Source organism: Lissotriton vulgaris, chromosome 2_1 (assembly GCF_964263255.1).
Source record: "Lissotriton vulgaris chromosome 2_1, aLisVul1.2, whole genome shotgun sequence".
NCBI classification, from domain to species: Eukaryota; Metazoa; Chordata; class Amphibia; order Caudata; family Salamandridae; genus Lissotriton; species Lissotriton vulgaris.
The window spans coordinates 714,646,440-714,663,466 of NC_141687.1; the positions used below are offsets into that span (position 1 = coordinate 714,646,440).

The following is a 17,027-nucleotide window of genomic DNA, read 5'->3' on the forward strand; positions in this document are numbered from 1 at the left end:
CTTCTCACAGGGGTGTTTTACGGGAGGTAGCTTGACCTAGCGGGATGGACCAGACTCAGTGGATAGACCTTGGGACTGACCCGGGAGTGGGGGGTTCCCGGGATGGAAGGTAGGCACGCTGGTTACAACACTGGGAGGATCCGGTCGGAGGGTGCTGGAGGGCTATAGAAGGCATTGTGTTTGCTGGGGTACGAGCGGTTAGCGTAATTCCCATGAGAATTCTGAGTTCGCTGGGTGGTGCTTGGGGGGGGTTTTAGGGGGTTAAAAGCAGATACCGAGAGGTGAAGCTGATCGGATACCGGGAAAAGGAGTACACGGTAGCATCTTCCTGGAAGGACAGACCTGGCTCGCCGCCCAGCCTCCGGGAAGTGGGCTGAATGGCTGTGTACGATATATCTATCATTGTTAAGGTTGGGACGCTGTGAGTGTACTGATTGGCCTATACTGAAGTCTTGTTTCTAATTCTGCAATAAAAATACATTTAAAAAAAGAAATAATAATAAGCATGGGCAGAGTCTTGGTGGTGCGTTCAGACGTGGAGAAGGTATCAAACAAGAAATCCTCATCCACTGGCTCAGCATGCATCTCGACGTCATGGTTGAGGGCTGCCCGCTCAATTAAAGCATTGAATGCAACAGTGTCCTCAGTTGGTGATGGTTTCACAATGTAGGACTGAGAGTCTGGTGCGGTCTGGGGGTCATCAGGGTCATCACCCTGATCTCCCGCTCCTGACCATTGATTTGAGACATCCTGATCAGTGTCAGTATTGTAAGAGAAGCCCATTTGGCTATAGTCCGCATTTAAGTCCTCCTCACTTTGTGTTGGAGATTGAACAGCATGGTGCGAGTAGTCCTGAATAGGTTCAACAAGAACCGGAGAGGTGGCGGAGACCATCTTCCTTTTGAGGGGAATCTTGTAACCTTCCAAGGGATGTTCAGGCGCGATCTTCCGCTTGTGGACGGTAAGCCTGCCCGACTCCGAATCAATAAACAGCTTTGCCTGGTTGTCGTAAGAAGGCTCATGATAGACGACCTGTGCATGGGAGGACACCTTCGCCATCTTGGAAACCTTGAGCTGTTTTGGACGGGTCGTGGGCGGAAGGCTAAACTTAAGCGGCGTCGAGTCCGCATGCTTCGAACCGGAAGCGCTTGTTTCGGGTTTCTTCGACACCTGTGTAGGCCGCTCGCTCGACCGCGTCGAATTGAGCTCCCGGCGCGGTGCGCCTCGATCCTTGGGCGTTGATGACAAAGTCGGGGCGTCCTTGCCCGTGGCCTCGACCCTTTTAGCCAGCCCAGTCTTGAGCCCCGAGAGGGGTGGCCGTAGACCTTTTCCCAACGGTCCTTTGCCCTTCTTGCCATGTTTGGAACTCGACGCGGGCACCGACGTCGAGGCCTTCGAGGCAACCGTCTTGGTGGCAGAACCCTGCTTCGAAGTCCCAGTCTTGGCGCCGACAGGCATCTTCGGCGTCGAAGGGTCGTCGACAGCCTTCGAGGAGGACGTCGACGTCGAACCGACCACCATTTTGAGCAGTTTTGGTTTCGATTTGTGCTCCGTCTGTTTCGGTTTCGATTTCGCTGAATCGACCGATGGCTCCTTCGAAAGGGTCTTAGCCTGGCTATGTCGCGGGGCTGTAGACCGAGAGGATGGATCTTGGCTAAGGCCTTTCGGCGATGCCTCGACCGGAGCCGGAGAGGGCTGAATGTTAATGATAGGCCCTGGAACTGCGGGCGGACTCGGTTGTCCACCGGAGTCGTCATCAACGGCCGCAAGGGCCTGATCGTCGTCCCCTACCTCGACGACGTCTTGGTCGTGGGCGAACTCCTCATCTGGCTCGTCCATCCCGAAATTGGAGTCCTGCTCGGACGCCGGCTCCGACAGTTCTTCGGGAACATCGTCTTCCGCCTCTTCCTCATCCTGGAAGAGTTCCTCGTCCCCGGCATCGAAGATGTCTGCAGGCGCTGGTGCCGACCGCTGGGCCGACTGCCGTGCTGCGCGTCGAAGTTTGATGGTCTTTTTTGAGCGGAACCGTGAGCAGGCGAAACATTTCGACTCGTCGTGGTCGGGGGACAAACAGGTATTGCACACTGGGTGCACATCCAAGTTCGAATACTTTGAGTGACAAACGGGGCACCGCTTAAACGGGGTCCGTTCCATCGTCGATGTAGTCTGGGCCTGTGAAGTCGAGAGAATCTTCTTTCGACGCCGATCGAAGAACCGAAAGGGCCAGGCACCGAACGATACAATACCGACGTTAAGAAGGCCTTAGGAATAGAAAGAGTACAAGTAATTTAACTGGAGTTAAGATTAGACATCCGAACCCAATGGCGGAAAAAAACAATCTGGGGATGGAGAGGATGCCCATGCGCACTGTAGTCCAGGGGAGGAGCCACCTATCTCGTGATACTTCGAAGACTCTTCCAGGACAACAATGTGCAATCATCCGGACCCAACACTAGGCGGCGATCTATGCACAGATATGAATTCAGCAGCCCTCATGCCTCGAACATTAAGTTACCCATTTGTCCTTTTTCCCCAAAGTATTTTATTAGCTTTAACATTACAAACCTTCCCCACCGCCACCTCTAGCCCCTCTTCCCACATCCATCATACATCCCAGGTACTAGGTCAAAATCTAGATTCACTTCACTAGGTTAGTACACTACTTTTGCTGCAAATCCAGCAACCATCCTACATGCAGGCCATCCAGATCACAAGGATCCCAACTTCAGCAACCTCAGTCCTACTGGGCATCTCAATTCAGTCTTTCTCCCAGTTTTTGAAAGTTTGCCCCTTGGCTATTGAGATCCAACATTATCTTTTCCATTACCAGCAATGACTACAACTTAGCAGCCCATTCTTGGAAGTTTGGAGCTGGTTTGGTATTCCACTGTCAAGCTATCAGTTGGTTGGTTGCGAGAACCATATTTATCATTACCCTCCAATCTTTCTTGGTCATCCCCTGAAGTCCTGAAGTTTTCATCCCAAGAAATAATACCGCAGGGTCTGCCAATACTGGATACTCCAAAGTGTCTATAACGCGCCTTAAAATGTATTCCTAAAAAGTCTGAAAGACTGGGCATGACAGTCTTGATCATACTGACACCAACATTTACTGTCTGCATTCCCGAACATTCTCTTCACCTTAGCAGGGGTAGTATGCTACAGGAACATAGATTTGTAGATGGATTCCTTATTTTAGATATTACAGCACACAGAAGGAATACAGGCCCAATTGTCCCTGGCAGCCCAGAGCAGAATGTCTCTACCCAGGATCCGCTGCCATCATAGTTCAGGCCCTGGGTTTTTAAACATGGTTTATATATTAGCTATCAACCATTTTGTTGTGCTAAACTTTTTTAACAACTTCTCCCATGGAGTTAATTTTCTTTTAGCTGACTCCTTATTCTCTGGAGACCGGAACCCAGCGGCACAGTTGCCAGGAATGCAATTTATCCGTCTGTGGAATTCTTTCTTACATTCGCTGAAGGTTGTAACCTTGCCCCATTGAAACATATCTCTCAACATTCTACATCCATTCTTTGTTAACTGTGAAATATTTTCCGGGGGTTTCAGGTAAGAAATTTGGGTTGCTGTACAGAGGATTGAAAGGTCCTGGCATGGAAAAAGAGGTAATAGTCTGACTCTTTGACACAGCGTCCCACTTAAATCCTCTAACGTGGAATGTAGTATTTTAGAGAGTTAGCTCACTTTAGATCAGGAGGACTTAGGAAACTGTGAGGAATGGAATGTATTATATGGCGTGGTTGTGAGATCTCACCATGTAATACACTTACCAACCCGTCTAGGACCAGTAGATTTAGTTTGTTACACCTTTAGCACAACCCTGGGTAGCTGTGGCTCTGAGCAGTCAGGTTTAAACGAAGTAACAAGTGTAAAGCATTTAAATGGTACCAAAACAATAAAGACATTTAAAAAAACTCAAGAACTCGAACACCAATTTAAAAATACACTTTTTTTGTCATTTTTAACACCAAAACTAAAAAGATCCACCAATAGGGTACAGAGATACAGAATTTACAAGGTATAGTAAATCAACACTTTTTACTTTACTGCAAACAAGCATTGGCAAAATCAACAAATTTCACACTTCGAAACCAGCAAGGTCCACAGAAACATTTACCTTGACGAAAGAAGCATCCTCCAGTTCAGTTCCAGAGTCAGTGGCTCCTTTCCATTGAGTTCTATGGAGTGGTCCTGATGCAAGGGATAGAGGATGCTGAAGTTGATCAAGGATGCCTAAGAGGCTGTGTGGTCGATGGGGGTCTTTCCGGGGCTACTTCCCGGTTCAAGGGCCTAATCACAGGAGTTGACATCCCTCAAAGTCCTCCCAAGCTTGGCAGAAGTTCAGTCGCCCGGTACAACTGATTCAGCATTTTTCTTCTTTTGACAGTAACTTGCATTCTGGGTGACCTAGTGGCACTCCGAAGACTCTCTCTGTGTCCAGCACACTCGTGTAGGGTCTTGGTCTCTTGGGCTGCACTTGGCGAGGTGCAGCAATTCGAGAATCTGGGCTACCAACTTGCCTCAGCCAGCTTCTTCAGCTTTTGTGGCCCTGTGCTGCGAACATGAGGCCAGCCAACTGACCCTTGCAGTCTCTTTCTTCGGCTGGGCTCAGGAGTCGACTTCTCCACAAACAGGACACAGCAGGGCCACCAGATACAGCAGGTGCAGCTCACATAAGTGGATCTTCTCCGGATCATTTGGGCAGCAGGACAGTCCTCCTTTGGTTCTCTTCTACAGTCCGATGACATCTAGTCTGGGTGCCAGGAGTGCCCTTTTTCCCTGCTTATGTCCTGAAAATGTCCCCAATGCCAGCCTGTCTGCCTAAACAATTGAGCAGCCCCTGAGTTGTTTGATACCTCACACTATCTACTTTCAAAGTCAGAAGTTAGAAAGCCTGAGGTGTCTGCTCTTAACTCTGCACTCGCCAAGGGGACTATTAGCCTTTTTCACAGTAAAAATTACAAATGTAGGTTGTTGCTGTTGGAACCTGTAAAAGTACTTACTTACTAATATAAACCACCCTGCCTTAGGGCTAGACCTTAGGGGTGACTGGCATATATTAAAAAGGGAGGATGGGGCTTTGCCATTGCTTTAAACGGCAAACTCGAGTTAGCAGTTAAAAAAAATGCCCTTCAAGTCTTTCCGGGCAGACTGGAATCTATGTTTTACCTTTGTCACACCCAGGGTGGCACAACCAGTGTTGCAGTCCCTGGGCTGGCTTTCTAACTAACAGGCCCTGGGTAAGTTAGCTTATGTCACTTGGGTATAAGTCAAACAGACATGCAAACTTTAAGGGCAGGGCACTGGAATGGAGGTCGGGTTAGCAGGCCTCAGTGCCCTCTCACAGTCAAGAAACCAGCAGTATCAGTCCAAAACCTTGGAGGTGACCATACAAAAAGAGCCATTCCCTTACAAAAGTCATGCTACATGCCATGGGGCATGACTCATGAGTGCAACTTCCATGTGTATTCAGTTTCATACAAGGACCAGCCAAACAGAACCCAAAGTGGGGCTGCTCAATTGTAGCAGCTCAAATCAGGCACCCTATAGTCTTCACGCCCCTCTGCTTGTTTCCAGTGCTCACCTAGCCACCCATGGTGTCTTCCCTGCCCAAACGAATCAACTAACCATAGTTAACAGCAGATGACATATTCAAGTTTGGAGAATGGTACATCCCCAGATATGTAATGTTCTCCTAGGCTCCTCTAAGTTGAGTTAGTGAAGATATTTGGGTTTTAAAATGTTGGGGTTACCTTCAATGATTTTAAAGACAGAGACTTGGCTGTCCCCTTGGATAACCTCCAGTGCTCCCATGGGGGATCTCTCCAGCTGAACCAACGTAAGTAAGATATAATCAGCAAATAGATGGATTTATGTTTTCTCCCCCAAAAGGATATTCCCTGTATTCTCTGTTGGTCTTGAATCCTGACCGCAAACAGCTTCACCTCCAAGGCCAAAAGAAAATGGGCCGTTGAGCATCCCTGTCATGTTCCCCTGCGGAAGGGGACCTATTCCGATCTCTCTCCCTTAACCAGTATTCTTCGCCCGCTCCGCTCCTCCCTCTCAGAGTTAATAACAAATTAATATAAAGACAACAAGGGCACTGCATCTGGAGCAGTGAACTCACTCAAGGTTGTGTTGCATTGATACATGATTATGGCAATTTATGGCGCATGCATGACACTCAGACGGAAACTGGGTTCCCTGGAAACTGAGACAACACTGTGCAAGCACTCCCACCCACCCCGTTGGCCGCAGCTTCTTTAGCCAAAACTAAAAATACGACACAGACTTGTACTGGACCAGCTTGGCACCCTGGAGCATAGGGAATACATAGCCAGGAGACATGCGGAGGGAGACAAGGCAGGCCGTTTGCTGGCATGGCTTCTCCAATCCACCTCACCACAACACATGATCACAGCCATAAATGAAGTAGGGGATAGCTAGTAAACTCGCAAGATGAAATCAACACAGCATTTTGCACCCTGTATGCCTCCTATACGAGCCTCCTCTGGCGGCAGACATGCCAGAGGTATTGCAGTTCCTTCAGAACATAAACCTATCTAGAATCTCCGACGTGAAACGTACAGTTTTAGAAGCCTCCAACACAGAAACTGAAATTGTAGATGCTATCAAGAAACTGGCGACGGGTAAGACCCCCGGCGCGGACGGGTGGCCTCTAGAATTTCATACACTATTTCACACTCAATTGGCTCCTCAGTAACACAGAGTATATCAAGAGGCATACGAGAACGGTATACTCTCCTCCTAGCTCCCTGAAGCTGTACGTTTGGCATTACTCAAGCTAGGCAGAGACCGGCTGCAACTAGATTCCTTTCGTCCGTTGTCCCTTTGAATTCAAATTACAAAATTCTCGGCAGAGTCCTAGACAACAGGCTAACTGATATAACCCACTTACTGGTGCACCCAGATCAAAATGGATTCATACCTGGCAGAAATAATTGTTTCACCTTCCGTCGGCTATTCAATGTCCTAGAATGGGCATGCATAATAAACGGCCTGGCCTGGATCGCCTCTTTAGACATCGAGAAGGTGTTTGACACTTTGGGCTGGGGATATCTCACTGTCGTCCTGACTGCCTTCGACATAGGCCTGCACTTTTTAAAGTGGATCTCTCTCCTCTACAATTCGCCAATAGCACAAGTAAAAATAGGTCACATCATTTCAGACCCATTAGAAACTGGACCAGGCACAAACCAGGGGTGCCCCTTATCACAGATTATCTTTACATTGGCTATGGAACCCCTGGCCAGCGCATTACGCTCCCATGTATGTGACTGAGGCATCGAAGCCTACAACCATTGGCACATAGTCATGTTAAATGCCAATAACACACTGATTTATATGTGCGGGCCCCAACAGTACTATCAGCTTTAATGCCGTTATTGGACCACTTTGGTAGGATATGGGGGCTAAAAGTTAAATGGGGCAAATCCCTCCTATTCCCCATGTTACTTGTCTGCTGAACAGAGGGCGGATCTACCAAACACTCCCCTCCCCCGGTCCTGCAACACTTTTAAATACCATGGGGTGCAGGTCTATCATTCAGCACCGGACCTAATAGAAGGTAATCTGGGCAAAGTATTAGGAGGCGCCCGATACCTCTCTATCGTTTTGGACGGAACTCTTGCTTTCCCCAGTGCGCCGAGTAGCTATATCCAAAATGATACTACTGCCTAGGCTCCTTTATTTTTTCGTGTCCCTCCCTTTCACATTACCCCAAAAGCTGTTCTGTGACCTTAGATCCTTATAGCTTTCTCTTATAAGGGACAAGCATCGAGCACATGTGTTACTCACTATGCGGTATGCCCCACAATCAGAAGGGGGACTCGGAGCCCCTAACTGTTAACTATACTATGCCCCCCCAATTCAGCTGTACTTGCGGATCTCTGCAGAGCCTTGGTGGCCGAAACAGAAATATCTTGTGGCACAGTACCGGGCTAACTTGCCAGCCCTAACCCCACAGACTGGAAGACACATCTCACGGTGATAGAGCTAAAGTTATCACACTCTCAGCAATAATCAGGTTACACTTACAGAAAGTTGCACTCCCCACACGTCAAACGGTTTTTTGACTCTTAAGCCCCCTTCACCACAGAAAGAAGCACCCAAAACAGGAGTTGCATTGCTTGCCCCCCCCCCCCCACACCTTTGCTGTCAGGTTAAAATGTTACAAACATGTTTTAAACGTACTCAACCAACTGTTTTTCAAACACTATAGGACTAGATACTATGGTGTAATGACTATCGCTGCTTTGTGGAGATGTTATTACTTATGCCTCTTCTCTTGTAGGCCATTATTAAAACAGTACAGTTGTGTATGGTAATATACCCCCCACCATGTCGGACAAATAAGTATTTCTTGAAAATCAATAAAGACAATTTTTTTTTAAACAGTAGTCTTTCATTTGGCTTCTGATTATTATTAGCCTCTATTCAAGTTCTCATATTTGGACCCAGACCAATGACCTCAAGCACTCGACTAAGAAATGACCACCTGACCCGGTCAAAAGTTTTTTCTGCATCTAGTGAGAGAAGTGGCAAGAGAATTTTATGAATAGTTGCTTTTTCTATAATATCTCAAAATAACGCCTGACATTATCTGACGCCTGTCTATTAGGGCTAAATCCAGACTGATGCACCTGTAATAAATAGAGTAAGTGAGGGGAGAGTTTATTCACCAGGAGCTTGGTGAACATCTTGCCATCCGAGTCCGGTAACGCTCCTGGCCTACACCAGGCACAAGATTTGCTGAGGTTATGTATGAAAGTGATATTTGCCTTAGCCATTGAGAGGAAGACCAACCGTGTCAGAAAAAAGGTAGTCAATAAAGGCACTAGTCTTGGGGCTAATTCCTTATGGAAATGGTTAAAAAACAAATGTGTTAGTAGGTCCTGGCTTGGAGTATTTTTTTAGCTGGAGGTCCTAGATCACCCTCGAGACTTCTTCTACAGTAATCAGGGCTAACACAACTTGACTAATAGACAACTTTAATTTTGGCATTTTAAATATTTTCATAACAGCAGCAAATGTCTCTGGGTCTATATGTTATTTGGCATAGTTTCTCATAATAGTCTCTAAATGTCTCCCTTTTAATCTCTTCCAAGAATACGAGTCGACCCAGATCTGTTACTAAACAAATTCTTCTGGCAGCATAGATAATCTTCAGCCCTCTCGCCAAAATCAAGTCTGATATATTTTCATTTTTGTAAAACCTTTGTTTTAAGTACAAAAGGGCTTTTTTGTGATTTCTCTGTTGCAAGAAGATTTAATTGACCCTTCAATTGAGCCACTTCCTGGAGAATGTTGAGAGAACCGGTGATTTTATATTTATCCCCCGCTAGCTTAGTCTTTCTCTATATTGCTATGTATTGACCCCTAAGCACTAGTTTAAACTCATCCCAAAGGACATAAGGGATACCTCACCTGTGTAATTTTCTTCACAATACGTTTCAGTACCCTCCATTAAATTTTGCTCTGTAATCCTGTTAATGCGTAAGGTTTTATTGAACCTCCATTAGTCTCTGTTATTGGTTCCAAGTTCAAATTCCAGATCCCATGTATGCATAGCATGATCTGACAGAATAATCAAGTCCATGTCTACAGTGGCAGCTCCTCTGCTAAGGCGAAAGAGCGTTGTCCCACTGCGCATAAGAGATGAATAAAATGGCAATAGCGTATCATTATTGTCATTTTATTTTCCTATTTGCTGTGTGCAGTGTGGGGTGGGGCTGGCCAGAGCAGGGGAGGAGTGCTGTGCACTCCCTAATTGCACATAAACTATTTGGCCGGCCCTCTTGGGACAACCAAACAGTTCATGCACACTTTGCATGTTCCTCCCAAGCTTCATTACACAGCCTGGTCAAATCTGAGCGCCGATCCATGGCACTCAGACCAATCACAATGCTGTATTGCAGCGTTGTGATTGGCTCAGGGGAGCCTGTCTGCCGGATGCTTGCTGCCGATGCCCACAGGGACAAATGAGACATGGGCGGAGGAGAGGGGGTGGCCAGCCGTTAAAGGTAAGTCTGTTTTTTAAAAAAAAAAACATTCCTCCCCCCAACCACCCTCATCCGGTAGCAGCCACCACTGATAAATTGAAAGAAAAATGTCCACCAACCACAGTCATGTTTTTTAGCGCAACCTAATAAACTACTTGGGGAGTTCTCACCAGAAGAAAGGACAGAAAACATTGATGGTAAAATAATTAGAACCACTGCAATGGGTTCCTGAAAGCAATAAGCTAAAATAATTTGGGTAATAAAAGTAAGGAACAACTTGCTATGATTGTTAACATTAGACGGTCAATCAATTCTTAGCTACTGCACATGGAGATAGAGGGACCTGTGTGATCAAATTAAACTGATGTGCTTTTTAAAAACAGCATGCATGTATACTTCACCATAACACAAAACAAAACATATTTTTGAAATGTAACTTGCCCAATGGGCATACTCTTACCTTTGGAATTGTGCTGAATAAACGCTGTGGAACCATCTGCCAGGGTAACTGCTTGGAGACTTACACTTTCCATGTTCTCCAAGTTGTCTCCATCTAGAAAAGAAACAGAACCTATCAGTTTGTGTGGACATGTTCCTGATGACTAAAATGCATAATGCCTAGTCATAAACTATCAGTCATGGGTTAGGGTGAAGAGTGGGAAACAATACTACCATATCCACCTACGGTCTCTCGTAATGTAAGGTTTGAACTCATACAATATTTCAAGATTTACAGGGGTTACATGTCCCCGTCTAAAGCTAATAAGCTATTCCCCCAGGCCCACGCTGCTGGCCTCCACTGCTCCCTCATTGATCCTGATATGTACCACATGATATGGTCATGTCCTTCGATGCCTCGTCATTGGTCCAAAATCGTTACCCTACCGGTACACACATTGGAAACGATAGTAGCTTTTAGCTGGGAGGTCTGGGCTCTTTAAATACTAAAGCACAATAAGTACAAGACCCCCTATTCTCAGGAAGGGTGTGGCCAAGCTCCATTTCCTGTTTATCGTGGAGGCGAGTAAGATGAGTCTGTGCATGTTTCCAGATTGCCTTCACAAGCCAGGTAGTCAAGCGGTGATCAGTGCCCATCATATTCAGTTACTGCGTCACACAGAATGTTGGCAGCTCAGTTACTGCAGGGTGCCTGCAGGTATTGAGGGAGTGAGTCAGCGCATGGTATGCAAAAAACTGCCCACTGTGCATGTTATGCTGAGTTACTAATATATCAAAGGGTATTCATATGCTGTTCTGGTAAAAGCTGCCCAGGGAGGTTAATTCTGCCTCGTGCCAGTGTTGCAACGTGCGTCGAATGAGAAGCCCTCTATTGCATGGTGAACTAGGAGGGGGATAGCTGATAAGTATAGGGTGGTCGAGGCCTCAAGGTTCAAGTAGTCCCAAAAGTAGTAGAGGGGCACCTGAAGTAGGCGTAGTTGTGGTAGGGGCCATGACGCGCACTGGGTGAAAAACCCAAAGGAGGCACTCCAAGTTCCAGGAAGGTTGCAGTGAGAGTCAATCGTCAAGGTGGACCTCAACAAAGGTAGTTGCTGCACCAAAAAGTAGTGCTTAAAGTTTGGAAAGCCAAGCCCGTCCCTGTCTGCAGGCAAACGCAACTTAAACAGTGCCACCCTGCGGCCGATATTATCTCATTTCAGTGATAGGGTAACCCAGATCACAACCCTGCTTCCAAGTAACCCATGCTAGAGGAATCCAAGCTAGATAAGCCAGCCTCTTCTCTGTTGGCAGGCGCTGTTCTGCAGTGTATAGAGTTAAGCAGTATTCAGTGAAAGAGTGGGGTATTTCTGCCAGTGTGTGCACATAACTATCTGGGGCTATTCTGATTGAAGGAATGGGAACACAAGGTGTTTCTTGTTTAATTAACCAATGTATTCTCGCTCTTTGTGCCGCAAAGTTAACACATCGCAGCCGTTCCAGCAGTTAACACGTATGTTTACGAGCAGCCAAGAAGGGTCCCTGTTGTTCCTTCTCCCAAATAGAGTGAGACTCCAACCGAAGAAAGGACTTCTCACTAATGGAGAAGGATTTTTGGAAGCAAGCTAACTGGGTCAATCATATCCGATTCCTATGAAACAAGCACGTTTATAAAAGCAGGTACCAAAAAGGGAACCATTGTCTTCAATGGGCTATAGTGGAGGATGGTCTCAATCCAGCTATCACACTCACTCTATTTATCTATCGCCCTCACTCTATCTATCTATCACCCTCACTTTATCTATCTATCAACCTCACTTTTCTATCTATCGCCCTCACTCTATCTATCGCCCTCACTCTATCTATCGCCCTCACTCTATCTATCGCCCTCACTCTATCTATCGCCCTCACTCTATCTATCGCCCTCACTCTATCTATCGCCCTCACTCTATCTATCGCCCTCACTCTATCTATCTTTCGCCCTCATCTATCTATCGCCCTCACTCTATCTATCGCCCTCACTCTATCGCCCTCACTCTATCTATCACCCTCACTTTATCTATCTATTGCCCTCACTCTATCTGTCTATCTATCGCCCTCACTCTATATATCTATCGCCCTCACTCTATCTATCTATCGCCCTCGCTCTATCTTACCTTTGCCTCAAATTGTAAAGCGCTCTGATATCCTCCGGGATCAAGTTTGCGCTATATAAAACTTTATAAATAAAAATAAATAAAATAAGCATTTGTAATGCAATAGGTCTCGCATTAATTAAGTTTGAGCTATTGGCATTGCTAAATATTGCAACACCAATTGCAACAAAAGTCTATAAATGGTAGGCCAAAAAAATGTGCATTTATTTTTGTAGCAATGGTGGTATGCTGTCTAAACTATTGAAACCAGAAGCATTTCTGACCACAAGAGGGTACTGAACAATACATGCATATTCTATTTTAGGTTTGGCTTGCCAGTGTAGCTAGCGCCACACCTTTTATGATAAACCGAAACAAGCTTTTAGAAGTACTACTGAGGAAGGGTGGTAAGTTCTGCCCACTTGTTGGTTCCAATGTATACAGCATTTGGTTGAGTAGAAGATATGTGCTTCAACAGAAAAAGAGTGCCTAGATTGCATTTTTTACTTTGTGGGAAAGCTACTGCTCGATACAGCAGGAACCAGTTGGTCATGGGGGCAAGTCAATGATCAAGGCTACATGCCTGATCCACTCATTATTCACAGTCACGATAAAGGCATGAGGCCTGACGTATTGACCATCAATAGGCATTGAAGGGTGGATTGCTGTACTTATTCAAGCCTGAAATGAGATACTTTTTACATTGAATCTCACAGATTACCATAGTAGGAAAGTGCTTTGGTCGTGGTTACCACCTCTGATAAACAGTGGCAGGTGGTGACATTTGAAAGTTGTGAGGCATAAAAGTTGTGGCTTAGTGCAGAGGGGTTAGTGAGCGTAGCGGTCAAGCTTGACTGCCATAAGAGGGTCCGGGGGGATTCTCCCCCGAGAAAATTTTGAAAAAAGAGTGGGCAAATGGTGCATTTTCAAGCAAATTTGAGAAAGCAATACGGTTAATAAAGCAATTGTGAAGGACCACATACATAGTCATAGCGCTTAACTACTTTGTAGTATCAGTGCCCTAACTTTAAACCCTATGGTTGTGAAAAGCAGAAAAGGAGGTTGGGTTCTATGCAACCGCTCTCTATCCCAAAATTATGTGCACTTCTTCAGGCTGTAACAAATGCAGAAAAAAAAAATCATAATTAGCGGTGGCAATCATTTCTATAAGTGCCCGTTCCATGCCCTCTAATTCTACTACATATGCCAATCAGTCTTGACCCTGCTCCATAGGAAAAGTCCATCCTCGGAGAGTTAGCACATCTGTTAATGCGCTGCACACTACCAATGCTTTAATATCTGACACTGGGATGATACATTACTACTGTGAGGCTAGCAGAACATATTGATGTCACGAAAGCAGCCATGTCAAGTGGGAAAGTAAATAACTCTGGAAAGTACTTTTAATTGCTTACATTGTGGATGGAACGGGCCGAGCATGGTATTTGTCCGATCTTTTATGGTCGGGTGCCACATTTCTTGAGGATCACAACATTCTGCGATTCTATAAAGAGCAGACCTCGTGCAAACACAACGAAAGGAGAACACACTGCTACTGTTCAGAACTCTCAACCATTCGCTCTTAGAAAATGTGTATAGGAAACACCCTGCAGGTGGTCAAGGTAAAACCAATACTGTATTTGCATAAAGATTGTGATGGTATTTTATAAACCATGAACCTAGCTGGCAACATAAAAATTAAGCATTTCTGGGTGTCAGGGAGCTAGAATTTGGAGGGAACGCGATTTAAGAATGGGGGGTCATCAGTCCCTTGGAAGATGAAGGTGATGTTGGCCCTCATGTGTGGATTATCCTTTCAAAGTGTCATACATGCCAACATTTCAGAATAGCAAAGTGGGAGATGAAGAAAACAAAATCGGGAGAATGGGGCCTTGAATCGGGTTACTGACGTGTATGGGCTTTGAAAGTGTGCTGCTGCAGGATCGGACATTTGAAACGCAAATGCACGTTTTTTTCTTACCTTTCAGAAGCATGGAGTGCAATGGCAGGCAGAGAGAGGGTGAATCAAGGGTTGTGCACGGGCCTGGCCGGTTGCTGGCATTGCATGTACACACCCCACCCGCCCCCTGTGTGGCAGCCCGGGCTGAAACAACTTCCCGGGCACACACACAGCCGCCCCCCCACCCACCCCTTGTACTTCACAGGTATTTAAAAGACAATTCCCTTGTTAATGACACTTTCTTTGTTGGTTTTTCACCCCTTCTAGAGCTCCTGCACGTTACACAATCAATACCAAGCCCTGTCAGTTGAAACTAATCGGGTTTTTGCTTGCAGGAATCGGGAGGCGCGAGACTAGCCTTGAAATCGGTAGTCTCACGTCTGAATCGGGAGGGTTGGCATGTCTGCAAAGTGTTCTTATGTCAATTGGTGGCTGCACACAGGACTGAATTTCATCGCCTGTTCGCAACAGTGCATTCACTGCCCACTCCAGCTTTTGCAGACAGGTACTCGTAAATCAGTTGACATTAAATCCACAAGAGATGGAGCATGCATGGCTTTTAACCCCTTCCATGCTGGTGACGAACCACTACGGTGCTCGTGTGCTGATGACGGCTGGGGTTCGTCATGGCCCGCCCGTGTTCGGCCGGCGGCCGCACACGGGAAAAAAACCGGCCGCATCGAAGGGGTTAAAAAGTGCCCCTGTACATAACGGTAACAAAAACAAGTTATGTTGGGGAGCGCAATGTTTATAGCTATGCTAACTTTACTGAGCCAACACTCCGATTATCCAGGAGTTCCAGCTCCCATGCAACAAAGCTCGCTCTGCCCTCAGACAAAAGAAGAAAAAAAGCGCTACATTGGTTGCCACATTGAACTTTCTGGCCCACACCCAAAATATAGCACTTCTGAAAAATTAATAAACAGATTTAGACATTAATGCAACAAAAATATATTCCGTGGGAAGGAGCTTCGCGCGGATCCAAGATGGACGCGTGAGCACAGGGCTCCCGAGACCCTTTCCGCCTCCCGCATCTATCCTGTAAAGCATCCTGATTTGGACGACGGGTACCTTTTGCTGATGCCCTGCTGATACAACAACTTTTTTTCAAAAATCGATTTGGCCACCGGGAACTGGACTTACTGCGCTTTGAAATTTGCGGCCTATATCGTAGACCATCCACGGGCTTGAGTCCCCGAGGTACCCAGGTGGCAATTGAACAACAACGGCTGGTGTGACATGTCCACTGCCCCTGGGGTACTTTCGGTTTCGCTCTTGGTCATTGTTGACGGCGATTTGCTGCCGATCTGCACGGCTGACCTGATTCTGCTGCCAGTCCTACGCCTGCTTTTGATCCTCACCCTCTCGCCACTACTGGCTTGCAGCGAAGGGAATCATTCTGACCAGATCCCAACGGTTCCGTCAGAGCTCGTCGCCCATCATGGCGGGCAAGGCGGACACCGAGAAGCGGGCCACCAGGGGCTCATACCGAGGAAGGGATACCCAATCCCAGACCATAGATCGCTTTACTCGCCCTAAAGGATCCCCAGGCGGAGCGAGCAAGGTCCTTGAGGAGACTGGCGATGGTCCTTCTACAATTGAAGAGCCGACTTTGAAGGATGTTATGGGCGCCATCGCAAGTGTTAGCACAACTATGGGTCAGCAGTATGAAACCCTTGCAGCTAAGATAGACACGTTGGAGATCGAAGTCAATCTTATTAGGACGGACTTGGGGAAAACCAATGAGCGGGTCAAGTCCCTGGACATCAAGACCGCGAGCCTGACCGCGGATGTCTTGGATCTCCAGGCCGAAGTTCGCAATCTCCGGGCTTCCAATGACTTGTTTGCCCGCCGGCTGGATGATTTCGAGAGCCGGGCCAGGCGCAACAACGTCCGCATCGTAGGTGTTCCGGAGAACTCCGCGAACGTGTCTACAGACCTTCTGGTGGAAGACCTTGTTCTAAAACACCTGGCACCAAGGGGCCTCAGTAACTTTTTCACAGTGGAGCGTGCTCATAGAGTCGCCGGTGGAAAGCCCAAGCTGGGGGCCGCTCCGAGGCCTATAATAGCCAGGATTTTTAATTTTCGGGACAGGGACACTATCCTGCAAGCTTCACGCACCAATGGTCCCACTAAATTTGAGAATGCGTCGGTCAGTTTTTATCCGGACTTTCTCTCTTCTTGTAGGTTAGTTTAATGGGGCGACAGGCACACTGCAAGTTGGGGTGGCTTTTTGGTCTACCGCAGGGGTGCAGAGTGGGGGGGTGTGTTTCGAGGGTTCCAATGGGGGTGGTGGGGGGGTCTTTTCTTTTTTGTTTGTATCGAGGCTGCGCTTTGTTTCAGATTTTATCCTATGTGCCTGTTTCGTGGCGGGGGAGGCAGAGTGTTCATTACTGGGATGGGGGTAGGGGGCTGAAGGTGCTGAGCTGGAACGTTAACGGTCTTGGTGAT

General features: G+C 46.8%; 1 protein-coding gene across 1 annotated transcript in view; it reads right to left on the reverse strand.

Annotated features, from left to right (window-relative positions):
* ZNF143 (zinc finger protein 143) overlaps positions 1-17,027 on the reverse strand; it is a 415,284-nt gene that overhangs the window by 252,132 nt on the left and 146,125 nt on the right. The window contains exon 3 of the mRNA XM_086955969.1: positions 10,507-10,599. Within this exon, the coding sequence (XP_086812095.1) occupies positions 10,507-10,599 (93 nt within the window). The remainder of the gene's footprint in view (positions 1-10,506; positions 10,600-17,027) is intronic.